Raw genomic sequence first — 20,168 nt, forward strand, 5'->3', positions numbered from 1 at the left:
AGAAATACAAACTACCATCAGAGAATACTATAAACACCTCTATGCAAATCAACTAGAAAATCTAGAAGAAATGGATAAATTCCTGGACACTTACACCCTCCCAAGACTAAACCAGGAAGAAGTTGAATCCCTGAATAGACCAATAGCAGGCTCTGAAATTGAGGCAATAATTAACAGCCTACCCACCAAAAAAAGTCCAGGATCAGATGGATTCACAGCCAAATTCTACCAGAGGTACAAGGAGGAGCTGGTACCATTCCTTCTGAAACTATTCCGATCAATAGAAAAAGAGGGAATCCTCCCTAACTCATTTTATGAGGCCAACATCATCCTGATACCAAAGCCTGGCAGAGACACAACAAAAAAAGAGAATTTTAGACCAATCTCCCTGATGAACATCGATGCAAAAATCCTCAATAAAATACTGGCAAACCGAATCCAGCAGCACATCAAAAAGCTTATCCACCATGATCAAGTGGGCTTCATCCCTGGGATGCAAGGCTGGTTCAACATAAGCAAATCAATAAACGTAATCCAGCATATAAACAGAACCAAAGACAAAAACCACATGATTATCTCAATAGATGTGGAAAAGGCCTTTGACAAAATTCAACAGCCCTTCATGCTAAAAATTCTCAATAAATTCGGTATTGATGGAATGTATCTCAAAATAATAAGAACTATCTATGACAACCCCACAGCCAATATCATACTGAATGGGCAAAAACTGGAAGCATTCCCTTTGAAAACCGGCACAAGACAGGGATGCCCTCTCTCACCACTCCTATTCAACACAGTGTTGGAAGTTCTGGCTAGGGCTATCAGGCAAGAAAAAGAAATCAAGGGTATTCAGTTAGGAAAAGAAGAAGTCAAATTGTCCCTGTTTGCAGATGACATGATTGTATATTTAGAAAACGCCATCATCTCAGCCCAGAATCTCCTTAAGCTGATAAGCAACTTCAGCAAAGTCTCAGGATACAAAATCAGTGTGCAAAAATCACAAGCATTCTTATACACCAGTAACAGACAAACAGAGAGCCAAATCATGAATGAACTTCCATTCACAATTGTTTCAAAGAGAATAAAATACCTAGGAATCCAACTAACAAGGGATGTAAAGGACCTCTTCAAGAAGAACTACAAACCACTGCTCAGTGAAATAAAAGAGGACACAAACAAATGGAAGAACATACCATGCTCATGGATAGGAAGAATCAATATTGTGAAAATGGCCATACTGCCCAAGATAATTTATAGATTCACTGCCATCCCCATCAAGCTACCAATGACCTTCTTCACAGAATTGGAAAAAACTGCTTTAAAGTTCATATGGAACCAAAAAAGAGTCCACATTGCCAAGACAATCCTAAGTCAAAAGAACAAAGCTGGAGGCATCATGCTACCTGACTTCAAATTATACCACAAGGCTACAGTAACCAAAACAGCATGGTACTGGTACCAAAACAGAGATATAGACCAATGGAACAGAACAGAGTCCTCAGAAATAATACCACACATCTACAGCCATCTGATCTTTGACAAACCTGAGAAAAACAAGAAATGGGGAAAGGATTTCCTATTTAATAAATGGTGCTGGGAAAATTGGCTAGCCATAAGTAGAAAGCTGAAACTGGATCCTTTCCTTACTCCTTATACGAAAATTAATTCAAGATGGATTAGAGACTTAAATGTTAGACTTAATACCATACAAACCCTAGAAGAAAACCTAGGCAATACCATTCAGGACATAGGCATGGGCAAGGACTTCATGTCTAAAACACCAAAAGCAATGGCAACAAAAGCCGAAATTGACAAATGGGATCTAACTAAACTAAAGAGCTTCTGCACAGCAAAAGAAACTGCCATCAGAGTGAACAGGCAACCTACAGAATGGGAGAAAATTTTTGCAATCTACCCATATGACAAAGGACTAATATCCAGAACCTACAAAGAACTTAAACAAATTTACAAGAAAAAAAATCAAGCAACCCCATCAAAAAGTGGGCAAAGGATATGAACAGACATTTCTCAAAAGAAGACATTTATGCAGCCCACAGACACATGAAAAAATGCTCATCATCACTGGCCATCAGAGAAATGCAAATCAAAACCACAGTGAGCTACCATCACACACCAGTTAGAATAGCGACCATTAAAAAGTCAGGAAACAACAGGTGCTGGAGTGGATGTGGAGAAAGAGGAACGCTTTTACAGTGTTGGTGGGACTATAAACTAGTTCAATCATTGTGGAAGACAGTGTGGCCATTCCTCAAGGTCTAGAACTAGATATACCATTTGATCCAGCCATCCCATTACCAGGTATATACCTAAAGGATTATAAATCATGCTGCTATAAAGACACAAGCACACGTATGTTCATTGCGGCACTATTCACAATAGCAAAGACTTGGAATCAACCCAAATGTCCATCAGTGACAGACTGGATTAAGAAAATGTGGCACATATACACCACGGAATACTATGCAGCCATAAAAAAGGATGAGTTTGTGTCCTTTGTAGGGACATGGATGCAGCTGGAAACCATCATTCTCAGCAAACTATCGCAAGAACAGAAAACCAAACACCGCATGTTCTCACTCATAGGTGGGAACTGAACAATGAGATCACTTGGACTTGGGAAGGGGAACATCACACACACTGGGGCCTATTATGGGGAGGGAGAGGGGAGGGATTGCGTTGAGAGTTACACCTGATGTAAATGACGAGTTGATGGGTGCTGACGAGTTGATGGGTGCAGAACACCAACATGGCACAAGTATACATATGTAACAAACCTGCACGTTATGTACATGTACCCTAGAACTTAAAGTATAATAATAATAATAATAATAATGATAAAGAAAATTAAAAAAAGATGACAAAAATGTAAAATTGTATTCAACAAATTGAAATAGTAATAGCAGATGTCTTTTTAAAGGGTTTAATATAGTGAAATATTTATACTGCTACAAATCATAAAGGCTTAATGTGCTGGCTAAAATTGTAATTTCCAGATCTTTAATTAGCTTTGATACCTTAGATAAAAGTTAAATTTAGCTCATTAATAAGTTATCATTGAATGCCCAAAAAGTGTATTAGTAAGAAAAAGATACAGAAATTTAGTCACTAAACATAGTTTTAATTTGCCATTACTTCTTAAAATGGTGAAATTAAAAGTTTGTGTAAATGCTTTTAGAATAATGTCATATATTTATTTTTGCCACTTTATATTTGAGTTAATAATCTAACATGTGTATTCACTGAAAAAAAAAGATAAGACAATCCTTGGCTTCATGTTCTTTAATTTTTTTTTCCATCTGAAGGCAATAGAATTATTTTTGTTAAATATGGCAATTAATGTAAATGGTACAATAGATACAAAAATTTGTAAAATATATAAACATGTAGATGGTACAAAAATGATTTCTCTATTCAGGAAATTGTTGCGCAGAAGATTAAAATGATAATTGCAATATAATAAGCATTATTTTATTCTATATATTTATAAAATTATATATTAAGATTAAAGTTAAAACCTTTATGTTTCTTATCTGTTTGTATATTATGTATCTCTCATGTCTAAATTCTTACACATAGAGCAGTATTAGTAATGATTTACTACAATTTGTTACACGAATAGTGAACCAAAAGGAGAAAATTATAATTTGTGCTTTTCTGTAAAATGACTCAGTTTTTTTTTGTCACAGATGTACCTTTTTTAGCACTATAATATTCTATTAGCCCTCATTCCTTTGGACATGCTTTTACATCGTTTTAACAAAACAAAAGAAAACCCTCACAGCTTAAAAGAATTAAAAGTTTCTACTAATTATTGTTTCTTGTTATGGTTATGGTATATTTTCAAATATTGTCTGGAGAGAACAAACATTAGGGTAACTATTGCTTGCCTCTGGAGACTGTCTCATGTTTTATATCTCTTCTTCTCTGAAAACTCTTCATTTTGCATTCCCCAAATTTAGGCCCCAAATTCAGAAAAATAAGAGGATATGGATAATGGAGTTAATTTACAACTGGACTTTCCACCTGTAAACTCTTTGTCTCTAGGTCCCCTGGATGACATGTTGACACTCAGACAAGGTAAGGGCAGTTTTATGCTATGCTGATTAAAGAGTAAAGCTCCCCCTGGTGATCCCGCACCCCCAAGGTCAATTTCTTTACTGATGATGTGCAACTGGTCAAACCAGCTGAGTTAGCTAGACTTGATTATGTGGGTCAAGAGAGAAAAATTCCTGCTGGGAAGCTTGATTTTGAGTTCTAGTCTAAGCTAATGTATTCCTCACACAGATCTTGGTGGTTCAACCTGGAAACTTGGTGTGCTGCGTGTGAATACAGATGCTGGGAAGCTTAGCCTGGGATGCCATCTCTCTGACCCCTAATGCTTGCCTGAACTGTTCTGCTGCACTCTGTCTTTCCTCTGTAAATCACAGCATTGCATCACTATACTCTGCAGTCCAGTGAGTACTCACAGATGTCTCAGCTCGGAAAATCTTTTCAGTTAAGATGTCTTTCTATGACAAAGCTATCATTAAATTTCTCAAAGGGTTCACTAGGTACCCCAAAGATTTATTTTAAGAATAAGTAAAAATAATCAGATTTGTCATTCTCCAAATTTTCACCAATTTGAAACTACTGTGCAAAATTTAAGATGAAAGGTGGGGGTAGCTTGATAAATCACAGCAAAAGTTCATCTTTCCAGATTAATTATGTATAAGTAAAATACGTTAATACAAATATGTACCCATCAATTTTGTGCTTTTCAGGTTAAAAGAAATATACCTATGTTTAAATAGGTATATAATAGTTATATAGTAATAGTTATTAATAACAGTTACATAATAATAACTGCCAAAATAACTATTAAAAGACTTTTTCCCAGTATTTTAGATGTAAATATTCTTATCAGTTGTAAACAATGTACTTTATGGGATAAATTAAATGCCTTGGAGATAGATTATGGCATCATTGGTTGTCTCTCCTTCACATATAACTATCCACAGCTTTAGTACCTTGGATGCAACAACTCTCCTTCCCTACTCAAGCAAGGAAAATGCCTTGATTATTTAACCTGTATTAGGAAATGATCATGTCCTATAATGGAAAGGGCCTTCCATTTCACTGGTAGACCTCAGGCTGAGAATTCTTTGAACTTTACCAGAAGCAGACAATCCCCTAAAGTAACAGTTGATTCAAAACCCTCCATTGAAGCTAATGATTATGTAAACTAGATAGATTTTACTAAAATCTCTTGAACAAGATTCACTTTAAGATAATTTAATACACTTTTCCTTTGGATTTTTTTTACCATGGAACTTGCCTAATAGTATATTTTGAAGTACTCCAGTGACTGGGTCAAGAGTTCTGTCTGTTCTCCTATACAGGCCTTTGTATATTCCTTTTGTATGTCATGGGTTAACCTCTATTGACCTTATTTGGAGATAAGAACAAATGCTTATCTCCAGATCTGCCTAGAGAATGACATCGACTCTTGTCAGTACTAGGGAATGTATTAACTAAATATGTATTAATTAAAGGTAAATGATGTTATATAACCATGGATCTGCGGGTTGTTTTCAGAGTAGTATGTACCCGCCTGTCAGCAATATTTAGTATTAATAATTGTATTTATAATTTCCACCTGGTTTGTGGAGCTTGAAGGTCTAAGTCTGGTCACATATTGGAATATGTCTATGCAACTAGCTCACTGTAAGAGACACCCTTCTTGAGCAGGCTTTGGGCTTTCTGGTACCAAGGTGCTCACACAGGTCACCAGTGTTTTAATACCTGAAGGCGAAGCATAATCAGAACAACCATGTGGTGTAAAAGTAAGAAAGTCTGTACCTGAGATCTCTAGACACTCCCAATGCATTTTCTTCTTCTGCTATTGCTGTATTTGTTGCCTGTAATAAAGTACAAACTGGGTCCTATGGATCCCTTCAGGAATCAAACACTTGATCAAAATAATTAATGCACCTTTTGATAACCCTAATTGAATTATGTTCATTAGTAGTTCATACTTAAACATAAAAGCTGGAGATTGTCAGGCAAGCTATGCTATTACTGATTCGAATTCACTCTTGGCATATGAGCCTTTCTCAAAAGTCAGTTCACTTCAGGTAACTGAGTTAACTGACCTCAGCTGGATCTGAGGTTTCATAAGCATAAAATCAAAGAGCAATTATTGGTCCAATCAGTATTTCCCAGTAAGCTTTGGTCATTCTTTACTTATTTTTAGGATGGATTGAGACTTTTTCTTGCCAGACCATCATTAAAGAATTTGAATGCTTTGCCTTTTACTCAAAAACTTTATTGTTCTTATACCCAATCTTCAGGAAAATGTAGAGAAAATAAAGGATTACTAAAACTAAAAATTGTCAAAGTTCTAAATGTCACTGGAACTTACATGTCAGTTCCTACAGTATTCCATTTACCTTCATGACACAGGCTCTCCCCTTAAGAGTTAATAACAGACCATGCCACGCATTTCAGAATTTTGCTCTGATCCTAGTCTTTGCCCCACTGCAAGTTGACATAACTAAATACTGTATCTTATCATTAAACAGATACAAGCTGCCTTTTCAAAGTAACCATTTACACAACCTTTGAGCCTGAAACCAGGAGATGTTTTGTCTTCTGGAAGAGAAAGCAAAGGAAAACTTGCCTTGAGCTTCGACTAACAGGACTATATCAGGTACTGTTACCAACTAACACTGTGGTGAAACTCTAAGATAGTAATCCGTGCATTCATATTTTCAGTTCAAAAGACATACATCATTTTTCCTAGATCAGGGGCCTTCCATCTCACTGGTAGACCTCAAGCTGAGAATTCTTTGAACTCTACCAGAAGCTTACAATCCCCTAAAGTAACAGTTGATTCAAACCCCTCCATTGAAGCTAATGATTATGTAAACTAGATAGCTTTTACTAAAATCTCTGGAAGATTCATTTTAAGATAATTTAATATCCTTTTCCTTTGGATTTTTTTTACTATGGATCTTGCCTAATAGCATATGTTGAAGTTGTCCAGTGACTGGGTCAAGAGTTCTCAGTCTGTTTTGTACATTTTTTTTTTAACTTCTAAGCCTCTGTGGTCTTTTTTCGTGGCATTTCAAGAGAGAGAAAACATTCTTATACATTTTTCTCAGACCTTAGTTACTGCTATAAATCTGATTGGTGAACCAATATCCATTTGACCCTGCTGGGGGAAACATATGTCATAGATGTTTCTTTAAATATTGTCAAGATACATGTTCTTATACAAATTTCTTTTAGTACTGAAATGTCTCTCACATTATGAGTCCCAACCTTCAACCTTGTAAAAATTGGACTTTACCTCCACATTACAAAATACTTCTTATTAGATCATTAACTAAACCCAGGAACTCCGCTCTACTCTCTGCAATGGTCAGTTGCTTTCTTCAGAGTCACTGTATCCTGAAGGAATTATTTAACTTCACTCAGAAAATATGTCCACCATTAGGGTCCAATGATTACCTCTCCCTTTCTAAGATATGTAATGTTTATACTCTCCTTTGAGTCCATGCCCTACCAAAATACTATTTCTTATGTGTACACTGCCCTGGAAACCCATTCAACAGTTTAAATTGATGATGCAGAGTCTGAATGGATAATAACATATTTCATCTTGATTTCCTCTTCACTAACCAAGAGGGAGTTTATACCAGAACAAACATACCTTGGTGCAAATACATTTGCATAAGAATAGACTCTGCTGGAATTTTTTAGCGCATTTATGAGATCTGGGTTTGGTTATCTAGTCCACTGGATGAACAGTCTTTTACCAAAGTCATAATAATTTCTTTTTCTGGCAAGTACCTTTATCACAGTTGTTCAATGCATCCTGTCTAGATTCTTCAGTGTTACTGTGTAACCACTTTTACATCACATGATGCAAACACTCATTCTATAATATTTAGTTGGTGCAAAAGTAATTGTGGTTTTTCCCATTTAAAAGTAATAGCAAAAACCACAATTACTTTTGCACCAACCTTAGAAGACTCAGAAGGAACTGGCACTTGTCCAGTCTAGAGGCAACCTTTCCCAGATAGTCCAATCAGCAAGATCCTGACAATGCGAAGGACTTGAACATCAGAGATTATTGTCCCACAGTCTGACTTTGTCTGTCCTGATATCTATCAGCGGACAGTGGCCTAGTTTCTACCACTAGGCTATGGTGTTCCTTCCCTGCTAAACATAAATAATTTCATCTCTAAAAACCAAAAAAAGGAAAAAAGAAAAATGAGTTCAACATCATCAACCATATGGGAAATGCAAATAAAAATAACAATGAAATAACACGACAAATTTACTAGAAGGCTAAAATAAAAAATACTAAGTGATATCAGGATACAGGACAACTGCAACTCAACTGCATTGCTACTGGGGAGGCAAAATGGTAGTGATTCAACTTTTATGATAATTTCAAAAAATAAAACCATGGTGATTGAAAACAGTGATTTCCATGGATAAGGGATAGGGGAGGGTGTGATAGGATAGAGTTCTTCGTGTTATAGCACTTTTCAGTATCCCAATTGTGGTGGTGGTTACAAAAATCTATATATGTGTTAAAATGCATAGAACTAAATAGCAAAAAATCAGTAATAATAAAAATAATAAACACATGCTAATCAACATTTTACCACACCAAGGTGCACAATAAGCATTTGTTGTATCAATTTAAAAATGATATTGAAGACCATTACTGCCATGTTCCACATTGCCATAGCCTAGTTTAAATTACTGTGTCTGCTGTTAATGTGAATACTGAACATGTTATATATACGTTATGTGTTAATCTGTACATAAGCAAGAATGACTCTTGGAGAGAGGGCAAGTCAATTATAGACAAACGTTATTGCTGAAACACCAGGAGTTCAGTCAAGATTGTGCTGCTCCCTGCACAGAATGCCAATCACTGAGTCAACAACGGTTGCCAGAGAAGAAGGCTTTAATCTAGTCCTGCAGCCAAGAAGAATGGGAGTTCAGTCTCAAATCTGTCTCCCTGACTGACCAAAATTGGTCTGTTTACATGGCAGGGAAGGTGGGGAAAAGAAATTAGGGAGGGATAAGGAAGCAATCCTGATGAATGAGGTGTTTGGTGTCTCAGTATCTGGATGTGGTGATCTAGTGAGTTTAGGTCCCTTGCCTGAGGGTCAGTTTCCTGAGGAAAAACTCAGTTAAGACATAAGTTTCAAGTTTTAAGACAGAGGGCCCATTTCGATGTTTATTCAAAAATCCACAAATTTGGGACAATTTGGCCAGTTTCAACTTCAGGACATTTAAACATTGTGGACTCAGTGACCTGTGAAGTGTACAGGCCAGGGAAACTTCCTCTTTGCCTTCTGAAGTTTCACTGAAAAATCAACTCACAAAAGGCAGATTAATTGGAGAAAAGGTATATAATTTTATTTAACTATATGTTTACACAGGGAGAACCACAGAGTGATTCCTCATCCACAATGGGGTTTAGAAGTTTATTTACTGGCAAATCAGGTTATGGGAGAGGGGAAAAGAGGAATTCTGTTGAGGGGATCACTAGGGAGAATGAATGGATCAGGGAGTAGAGATTACCTTGTACATTACCTTGTGAAAGGGTTTGTTCAGGAGGGGTTACATTCTTAGTCTTACAGGGAGAGGAAGAAAAAAGAATTGTTCCTTTTGGTGTGTCTGGATCTTAGGCAGATAAAGGAACTTCACTTTGGGAGAGGTGGTGGGGAGGAGAGGTCAGAGAGACCTTGAGGCCTTTCCAGTTCGGTATGTCAAAGTGCCATATTGTGGGGTATCAGTTTCTGACTCCCAAGACATTCTTGGTCTTCTTTTTTTGTAATGGATCATGAGATAACAAGGAGGGGGAAAAGACCAATTGTTCTCCTTGGTGGGTCCATCCTATCTTTATGTAGACAGGGGAAAGTCTTTTCCAGAGCCTGTTGATCTCTAAGGGTCTTTACTTCAAAATCTTCATTATACCAGGAAGCCATATGCTGGGGTGGAATTTCCTGCATTCCTTCAACCCCCAACTCCAAATTTAGAAATGGCTTCTAACTCTTTTAAAGAAATGTCTTTTATTTCTTTTGGCCACTGTGATTGATTTTGTGATGGATCCACGAACCAAGAAAGACAATCAAGGCCAATAAGTTTCAATTTTGGGACTACTGTTTGAGCTATTAAGAAAGTAAGATCTCTTTTTTGTTGTTTGAAACTGAAACCTTGTCACTCCAAGGACAGTCAGTAAACACTTTTCAATGTTAAGGAAACTGAGAGAGAGAGAGAGTTTCCTGAGAGAACAAGAAGGTAGAGAGAAGAACGAGAAGTGAGAAATTGGTCCTGGCCACATTATTGTTCCTCTAGTCCAGTTTAACTGGTGATAAGCTTAACTTGTGATAAAGATCCTAGATCCCTTTCTAGTCCTGCTGCATCCAAATCTCCCAGGAAGTCCTAGACAACGTCTAGTCTCCCCTGAAGCTAGCCCTACTGCCAGAATTTGAGGAATATGAACAAATAAATTTCCATTATAGTTTAAGAGAATTTAAGATAGATCTGTGTATTAGTTTGTTCTCACACTGCTGACAAAGACAACTGAGACTGGGTAATTTATAAAGAAAAAGAGATTTAATGGACTCACAGTTCCACATGGCTGGGGAGGCCTCACAATCATGGCAGAAGGTGAAGGAGGAGCAAAGGCACGTCTTACATGGCAGGAGGCAAGAAAGCATGTGCAGGGGAACTGTCCTTCATAAAACCATCCGATCTTGTGAGACTTATTCACAATCACAAGAACAGCATGGGAAACACATGCCCCCATGATTCAATTACCTCCCATCAAGTCCCTCCCATGATGTTGGGGATTATTGGAGCTACAATTCAAGATGAGATATGGTTGGGGATGCAGCCAAACTGTATCAGTCTCTTATTTGCCAACAAAAGCATCCTAACTGATAGAGGCCAGATAGATTTGCTTCTTTTTGTTTTTTTCAATATTTTGTTGTGAAGAAGCAAGCATAAGCTCTCAATAGGTTATGTTTTACAAGCCTCTGATGAAGGTCAAAGGACAACCATGCTTAGGATTTCCAGGACAACCTGGAAAAAAAAACAGGTTGAGAAATAGGTGTGTTAATCTCCCTTCCCTCTGCTCCTCCCTCTGGCCTTCCTTGCTTTGATTGAATAGACCCTAGGACACCTTTTTAAAAAGACTCTCTGTGGTGCTCAGAATCACTCCTACAATCGGATTCTCTCTCCACAATGGATCTCAGTGCTGCAAGTCACCGCATACCTCTAAGTGATGGAAACAGCATTCCCATCATCGGACTTGGTACCTACTCAGAACCTAAATCAGTAAGCTTATCTTTTCTCTCTTTGTTTTCTTGTTTGTTTCTTTTAACATTTGCCTATAGCATGATCTGCAATTTATTTTAAGCAGATCTCATTGACTTACTTTTTGTAGTAATGGAAGCAACCTCAATTTGTAATAATGAAAGGACTACTATTTACTGAATAGGTATTGAGCCAAAGGTTAAACTAAATCAATTCATAATTAAAAATTAGTTTGGATTTGGATTAGAGAAGGAGAACTTTCTGCTTCCTTTACTGAAATTTAGCTAAATGCTGATTACTAGAGTGAACTGAGTCACATGAAATTTGTGTGTTTATGACTTGTGTTTTTTTAAATATTAGATAATTTTTAGTTCAGTCTAACAAACACCTAGTGAATACTTGCCATGCACTAAGCACTAGGTGATAGAAGTGTCATATATGAGAAAAACAATGTCTGTGTTATCCAGGGATTAAAAATCAAATAGATGGGGCAGATTCTTTACAACTAATTGTAGAATGACAAAGATAAGGATCAATGCTATTCTAGAACTCTTCGTAAACAGTCTCTGAAAGCATATGTATTAGTCAATTCTCATGCTGCTATTAAAGACATACCCTAGAGACTGGGTAATTTATAAAGGAAAGAGGTTTAATTGACTCAGAGTTCAGCATGGCTGGGGATGCCTCAAGAAACTTACAATCATGGTGGAAGGGGAAGAAAACATGTCCTTCTTCATAAAATGGAAGCAAGGAGAAGTGCTGAGCAAAAGAGTGAAAGCCCCTTATAAAACCATCAAATGTCATGAGAACTTCCTCACTATCCTGAGAACAGCATGGAAGCAACCTCCTCCATGATTCAATTACCTCTCACTGGGTCCCTCCCATAACATGTGGGGATAATGGAAACTACAATTCAAGATGAGATTTGGGTGGGGACAGAGCCAAACCATATCAGCATAGAAATGGAAATAATTAAATTTGACCATGAAGATTGAAACGGGCTTCCTTTAAAACAGTAAAGTTTCAGCTTATGAGAATATCTTTTCCTTGTTGCAGTTCAACATTTAATGCCAATTACGAGAATAAACAGTGACATGTGTAGAAATGCTACCGAAATTTGAGTGGTCATGTATGAATGAACTATTTGAAGTTGAGCATGAATGTACCAGACAGAGAAGCATACCTAAAGCAGGACATTTTTGGCAATAAAAGGTATAGAGACATTTTATTTAGACAGAGAAGGATATATGATATATCCAGGGAATGCCAAGTCCATAGTTCCTGGCACAGGGAGTTATTGGTGATGGTAGCTGAATCTGAAAATGCAGAGTAAGACAGGGATTACCAAGGACCTTGGACACCATGCCAAGGAGTTGGAACTCTGTTGGATTACCAAGGACCTTGAACACCATACTAAGGAGCTGGAACTTTGTTTGTTTGTTTGAGGCAGGGTCTTACTCTGTCACCGAGGCTGGAGTGCAATGATGCAATCTTGGCTCACTGCAACCTCTGCCTCCCAGACTCAAGCAATCATCCTGACTCAACCTCCTAAGTAGCCGGGACCATAGGCAGGCGCCACCGTGCCCAGCTAATTTTTGTATTTTTTGTAGAGAAGGGATTTCATCATATTGCCCAGGCTGGTCTTGAACTCCTGGGTTCCAGCAATCCGCCTGCCTCAGCTTCCCAAAGTGCTGGAATTACAGGCATGAGCCACTATGCTCAGCTAGGAGTTGGAACTTCATTCTATAGTAATGAGACATCATCTAAAGTTTAGAAGCAAAGAGAGAGCATCACTAGATCTGTGTTTTTGAAAGCTAAAACTCAGGTTGTAGCATAGAGAATGGAAGGCAGATGAGGAGAAATAAACTACCCATAACAAGAGTAGTTAAAACTTGGATCACAATCCCACATTCCACTTCAACTGCCCACCTCCCTTGTTTTTGGTAATGCAATTGAAAATTACTCTTGGAACACTTATATGAGTTTGATCCTTGGCCCCTTTCTCTTCTTTCTTTGTACAATGTCTCTTTATGATCTCATTCATGATCTTGGCTCCAACCACATATATGCGAGATTCTCAAAACTATATTCTCTATCATTTGTTATATCTCCCCCATGTAAGTCCCTTACAGGAGATAACTAGTTTTCAAAGATGAAAGAAATGATGAGCAAGTCTAATTATGGGGTACAAGCTACAGAGAAGGCATGGCCTAGAAAGTTAGATGGGGGAATATTCCTTCCTGAGTGGCTCTGGTTTAGACTGCTGTAGTTGCAGCAAGTTTTTAGAATCTGAATGAGCCATGGGGCAAAGGAGAAGTGCAATCCAAGCTCTTGGTGAGTACCCAGGAGAAGCCTAAAACACCCACTACATTTTTTGCCCCTGAGCAGAGGGAGGTGGGGGTGCAGGGCTCAGAACTCATTTCTCAGGAATGTGCCATCCTTTAAACATTCCTTTTATTTTATTTATTTTATTTTTATTAGAGGCAGGTTTTTGCTATGTTGTCCAGGCTGGTCTCAAACTCCTGGGCTTAAGTGATCCACCTGCCTCAGCCTCCCAAAGTGCTGGGATTACAGGCATGAGCTATGACACCCAGCCCTAAACATTCCTTACTTTCTCCCCAATGCCCATCTAACTCCCCTCTTCTGATCCTCCAGGGAGCTTTGTTTCACCTGGGAAAAGAAAAGCCTTGCTCTTACACCAAGTAATTTTTTCAGATCTGGTTTTAAGCTGAGGACAGGGTGAAGGTCTCATAAGTTCTACCTAAGGGGACCACAGGCAGAAAGCATAAATGAATGGTTTCAGAGAGTTAAGCCTATTTATCCATTTTGTCCTACTTCCCCATTTTGATACTAGACATGAGTGGAAGCAAAGCTCAATTTTCCTCTTTATTTCTACAAGAAAAAAGAAAAAACACAAGCAACTAACACTCGGGGGACTATTATCAAGGACATAGTAGAGATCACACTACAAGAGGGTGGCAGCTTGTCCTCCAGTACAGACAATCATCATGAATAATAATCCAGTTGTTGGCCAGTCTTGTAACACTTTTTGGAGAACACTGTAAAGTAATTATTAATTTGTAAGCAACAGCAACTCATTCAGATTTTGGATGACATCTGGATGGCATGCTGTCTTGTCCAACTTGTGTCCAATCACAAATGTGCCAATTATATCTTACAATGGATTTCCACTGACCCACCCAAACTTATGTTGTAGTGGATTTTATATAACCCAGCTCATAATGGGCAGCTCTGGCCACACAGTCACATCACGGCCCATGGCCAGATATACTATCTCTACAGGGTTCAGCAGCAATGTCATCAATGTAGATGGCATGACTTGCCCCAGAACCCTACAGGCTTACCTTATAATTCTCCAACTGAGGCTTGCCATAAATTCCATGCCACATGTAAACAATAGGGCCTACTGGGTCATATGGCCCAAGTGGCAGGGATGCTGTGGTAAAGTCTAGACTTCTGCTGAGCCCTTCCCCATTCTGGGCCTACTGAAACCTGGTGTATTCATGTCACTCAATAAATGGGTAGGAATAGTACTGCAAGTATGGAATATGCTGCCTATGGAGCCTGAGGGCACCTTCTGGGTAGTGTGCTTCCTTCTTAATGCTTTTCCTAGTATACAGCCATACCTATGACTTTATCTTGAAAGAACTTCCATCAGCCTTCCAGTAATCCATTTTTTTTTTTAAATTCTTAATAGAAACGAGGTATTTCTATGTTGCCCAGGATGGTCTGAAACTCCTGGACTCAAGCGACTCTCCCACCTTGGCCTTCAAAATTGCTGGGATTATAGGCACAAGCCACCATGCCCAGCCCAATAATCCATGCAGACTGCTTTGGTTTCTGTAAATGATGCAATACACTTGTTGGCTGCCTATCTAACTTGCCTTTAGGGTAGGGTTGCCAGGTTTAGCAAGTAAAAATATAAGATGTCCAGGTAAATTTGAACTTCAGATGAACAATGAATCATTTTTAAATATAAGTATGTTCCATCCCATTCAATATTTGCAATGTGCATATACAAAAATGTCTTGCCCGTTTGAATTTCAAATTTAACTGAGCATCCTGTATGTTGCCTGAAAACTCTAGGGATTTCGTGTCTAATTAACCATCTCTGCAAAGCATCTCTGCAGGTCATGCTCTTTGGATACCACTCATTTTGATAACAGTGCCCACTTCACTTCTGAAGTTAGTACTACCATGTAGCCTCTATTATTTTAAAATTCCATCATTCCTAGCTTTAAAAACAAGGACAGGATCTCACTATGTTGCCCAGGCTGGTCTTGAACTCCTGGGCTCAAGCAATCCTCCTGTCTTGGTCTCCTGAAGTGAAGTTAGAGGTCTAGGCCACCACACCTGGGCCCTAATTTTTTTTTATTAAACCTAGTTTTTCAACATCTCACACAGTCTGCCTTGTCTACAGAGGACAGCTGTAATTGAGCTCAACACCTCTGGTGTTTTTGTCGCTAAAGCATTGCTATCTCTCTGGTAAAAGGAGTGTTGTCTGGGCCCTGCTGCAAAACATAGATCATCCGTGGGTTTCCGGCCTTACATAGTATATCCACTGTAGTGCGCTCCCTTCTCTGAGCTTCCTGAGCCCTCTCTTGACCATCTGCCATGGTATTTCTGGAATGTCTACTTCATGTATGTGGATCTCACTTTTTCCAAGATTTCAAGAGTTACGCTGGCAGTGTGTTACCGCTGTTTCCCGAGGTGTTAAGTGAGGTATCATAGGATAGTGTTTCCATATCAATAAACTCTCCTTTATCCAACTTGAAATTCCACCTTCCTCTTGATGCTGCACCCCAAGATCCACTCTCACACCTGCTCTCCACCTGCATTGCACGTGGTGTCTCGGTGTGCAGTTCCATCAGTGTATCACCCTCTTCCTTTATTCAGCCAGGAGATCTCAAAAGGGATAATATCCAAAATATAAAAGGAACTCCTACCTTTTTTTTTTTTTTGAGACAGACTTTTGCTCTTGTTGCCTAGGCTGGAGTGCAATGGTGCGATCGATCTCGGCTCACCAAAACCTCCACTTCCCGGGTTCAAGCCATTCTCCTGCCTCAGCCTCCTGAGTAGCTGGGACTACAGGTGTGCACCACCACACCCAGCTAATTTTTGTATTTTTAGTGGAGATGAGGTCTCTCCCTGTTGATTCAGGCTGGTCTCTAAACTCCCAACCTCAGATGATTTACCCCCCTAGGCCTCCCAAAATGCTGGGATTACAGGCGTGAGCCACCATGCCCGGCAAGAACTCCTACCTTTTATATTTAGAAGGGTATATTCTAACGTGACTCCATGGCTGTGAAATTAGTCTCCCTACCAAGTCATATTCACTGGAAACTCCCTCTTGGAACAACTAATTATTGGTCTGGTGACTAGGAGGCAATATGCAGGTAGATCCTGCCTGGAGCACATGTTCCAAGGCAGCAGCCTCTGCATCGTTTTCAAAGGACACAGGGAATGCTGGACATTAACATGGAGAGCAGTGTCGGATCATTTCTGCTGATTTACCTTCTTCCTTCTACCTAATTCCTTCTTGCCATGTCCGATATGCTACTGATGCATCCATTTAATTTTAGATGTCTTATCAGATTTTTGTTTGTTTGTTTTGTTTATAGAATTGCTGTGTTTGGTTCTTTCCTAAATCTTCTAGGGTACTTTTCATATTTTTCTGTCCTCTACAGAGATGTTCACATTTATTTCTTTGTTTTTAAATTTAATTTTTTTTTAATAGAGATGAGGGTCTTTTGTCACCCAGGCTGGACCACAGTGGTGCAGTCGTAGCTCACTGAAGATCTCAACTCCTGGGCTCAAGCAATCCTCCTGCCTCTGCCTCTCGAGTAGCTAGGAGTACAGACAGCTGTACGTCACCATGCCTGGATAATTTTTTAATTTTTGCTTTTATTTTATTTTATTATTTTATTGTAAGACAGGGTCTTACCATGTTGCCCAGGCCAGTCTCAAACCCCTAGCATCAAGCAATCCTCCTGCATCAGCCTCCCAAAGTGCTGAGATTATAGGCATGAGCCACCATGCCCAGCCTCAAGTTTATTTCTTTAATCAAAACAATCATAGTTATTTTAACTTTTGACTAATAATTCCGATTTTTTATTGCGGTATTACTCTGTGACTGAATTATTTCCCTTAGTATAACGTCCCCCAGGTTCTTCCATGTTGTTGCGTATTGCAGAATTTCCTTCTTTTTCGAGACTGAATAATATTATACTGTTTATGTACCACATTTTCTTGACCTGCTCATCTGTCAGTGAACATTTTGGTTGTTTCCATATCTTACCTATTGTGAACAATGCTACAGTGACCATGGAAGTGCAAATATTTCCTCAAGATAGTGATTTTATTTCCTTTGGATATACACCCTGAAGTAGGATTGCTGGATCATATGGTAGTTCTATTTTTTAATTTTTTTTCTTGACCAACATGGTCTAATATATCTTTAATTTTTTTAGGAAACTCCATACTGTTTTCCATAGTAGCTGCACCATTTTAAATTTCTACCAACAGTGTACAAGAGTTGTAATTTCTTTACATCCTCACCAATAATTGTTATCTTTCAGTTTTTTGATAATAGTCATCCTAATGGGTGTGAGGTGTTATTTAATTGTAGTTTTGATTTGCATTTCCCAGATGGATGGCGATGTTGAGTATCTTTTCATATACCTATTAGCCATTTGTATGTCTTCTTTGGAGAAATGTCTACTTAACTCCTTTGCCAACTTTTTAATCAGGTTAGTTTTTTCTTTGGGGTTTTTGTTTGTTTGTTTTTTGTTTTTGTTTTTTTGCTATTGCGTTGTAGAAGTTCCTTTTAATTATATCTTGGATATTAACCCCTTGTGAGGTATATGGTCTGCAAATATTTTCTCCTATTCCATAGGTTGCCTTTGAGTGTTTCCTTTTCTGTGCAGAGGCTTTTTAGCTTGATGTAGTCCCAACAACCTATTTTTGCTTTTGTTTCTTGTGCTTTCGGTGTCATATCCAAGAAATCATCACCTACCCCAATGTCATGATACTCTTTCCCTTATGTTTTCTTCTAGAAGTTTTACAGTTTCTGGTCTTAAAAATCTTTAATCCATTTTGAGTTGACTCTTTGTGTATGGTGTAAGATACAGGTGCAATTTCATTCTAATGATAGTTCCAATATTAGGATCTATGGTTCTGTTTAGGCTCTCAATTGTTTCTGCCAGTCTTCCTTTATGGAACTTTGTTTTCTGGGGTACCTGAATTCTTCAGCTGTGTGCAGGTTAATACTACTTTAAAAAAAGTATTTGTGAGCACGCGTCAAGGATGAAAAACAAGTGTTTTCTTTCAGACAGCATTTGTGTGTGTTTGCTCCAGGTTCCCTGGAGGCACTGCTGCTACCCAGTGACCACATTAAACTGGTCAGCAGACTCTGGTTACATAGGTTATGAAATCTCCCAGGGACTGGAGGTGGCCATAGCCTTTTAGGGAGTTTTTTTACTTTCCTTTTTCACCTCCCACACCTCTCATGTCTGCATTCAGACTTTCCCATAAAATTTAGTTTGAATTAATAAATGCCTACTGTCTTTTCAGCACTTTTTAAAAGTTTTAATCTAGCTTTTTTTTTTTTCTTTTTTTTTTGAGACAGAGTCTTGCTCTGTCACCAGGCTGAAGCGCATTCTCATGATTACGGCTCCCTGCAAATTCTGCCTCCCAGGCTCAAGGGAGTCACCAGACCCGGCTAATTTCTGTAGTTTTTATAGAGATGCGGTTTTACCATGTTGCCCAGGTTGTTCTCAAACTCCTGGGCTCAAGTGATCCTCCTGCCTCGGACTCCCAAAGTGCTGGGATTACAGGTGTGTGCCACCACGCCGGCCTAATCTAGCATTTTTAATTTTCTTAAGTAGAAGGAGATGCTGTCAGTCATTTTAGGAAACCGGATTTTTTTGTTTTACTGTTCAGTGAGATTGTCCCTCATTGTGGAATCAAATTTTTATATTTTAGATTCTCCTATCATATCATTTATGTGGTATCCTATTTGATCTTTCTGATTTTTTTTCAAAACTGGTTTTCCTAAAAAATGTGTCAGAATTTATGTAGAATTTCTTTGTGCCACATTTAAGAATTACAAAGTGTGGGCCAGGTGCAGTGGCTTATGCCTGTAATTCCAGCACTTTGGAAGGCCGAGGCTGGCAGATCACAAGGTCAAGAGATTGAGACCATCCTGGTCAACATGGTGAAACCCCGTCTCTACTAAAAGTACAAAAATTAGCTGGAGGTGGTGGCGTGTGCCTGGAGTCTCAGCTACTCAGGAGGTTAAGGCAGGAGAATCACTTGAACCTGGGAGGTGGAGGTTGCAGTGAGTTGAGATCACACCACCGCACTGCAGCCTGGCGACAGAGCGAGACTCCGTCTAACAATAACAACAAAAAAGAATTAGAAAGTGTGGTCCTCATGTCCACAGTCCCAACTAGTTCCTCCATATTGATTAGAATTAAGTACAAAATAGTAATACATCTCACTGCTGCTTCTGCCTTCTGAGGGACAATAGTTTTCAGCAAGTATATAAATATAAACATATAAATAAATAAGTAAATAGTAAATATCCAGTAAGTAAATATCTAGCTTTTAGAAGAGACTCCCCAGTGATAGCTGAATAATTGAAGATTTTCACGACTATAACTTGTTTCTGTGCCATAATCCTTGTTAAATGAGTCATCATCCAAATATGCAGCACCATGGTGGACTACATTCCTGCCTTAGCCGTTGCCTTTACCTCCTTCCTTCCCTCCTCCCCCCCCCCCCCCCCCCCCCCCCCC

General features: G+C 38.6%; 1 protein-coding gene across 1 annotated transcript in view; it reads left to right on the forward strand.

Moving 5' to 3' along the window:
* The first annotated feature begins 11,246 nt into the window (after nt 1-11,246).
* The window catches only part of AKR1D1 (aldo-keto reductase family 1 member D1), a 40,979-nt gene continuing 32,057 nt past the window's right edge, over nt 11,247-20,168 (forward strand). The window contains exon 1 of the mRNA XM_026456361.1: nt 11,247-11,370. Coding sequence (XP_026312146.1) covers nt 11,278-11,370 — 93 coding nt within the window. The 5' untranslated portion in view covers nt 11,247-11,277. The remainder of the gene's footprint in view (nt 11,371-20,168) is intronic.

This window comes from Piliocolobus tephrosceles, chromosome 8 (genome assembly GCF_002776525.5).
Source record: "Piliocolobus tephrosceles isolate RC106 chromosome 8, ASM277652v3, whole genome shotgun sequence".
Classification (NCBI taxonomy): domain Eukaryota; kingdom Metazoa; phylum Chordata; class Mammalia; order Primates; family Cercopithecidae; genus Piliocolobus; species Piliocolobus tephrosceles.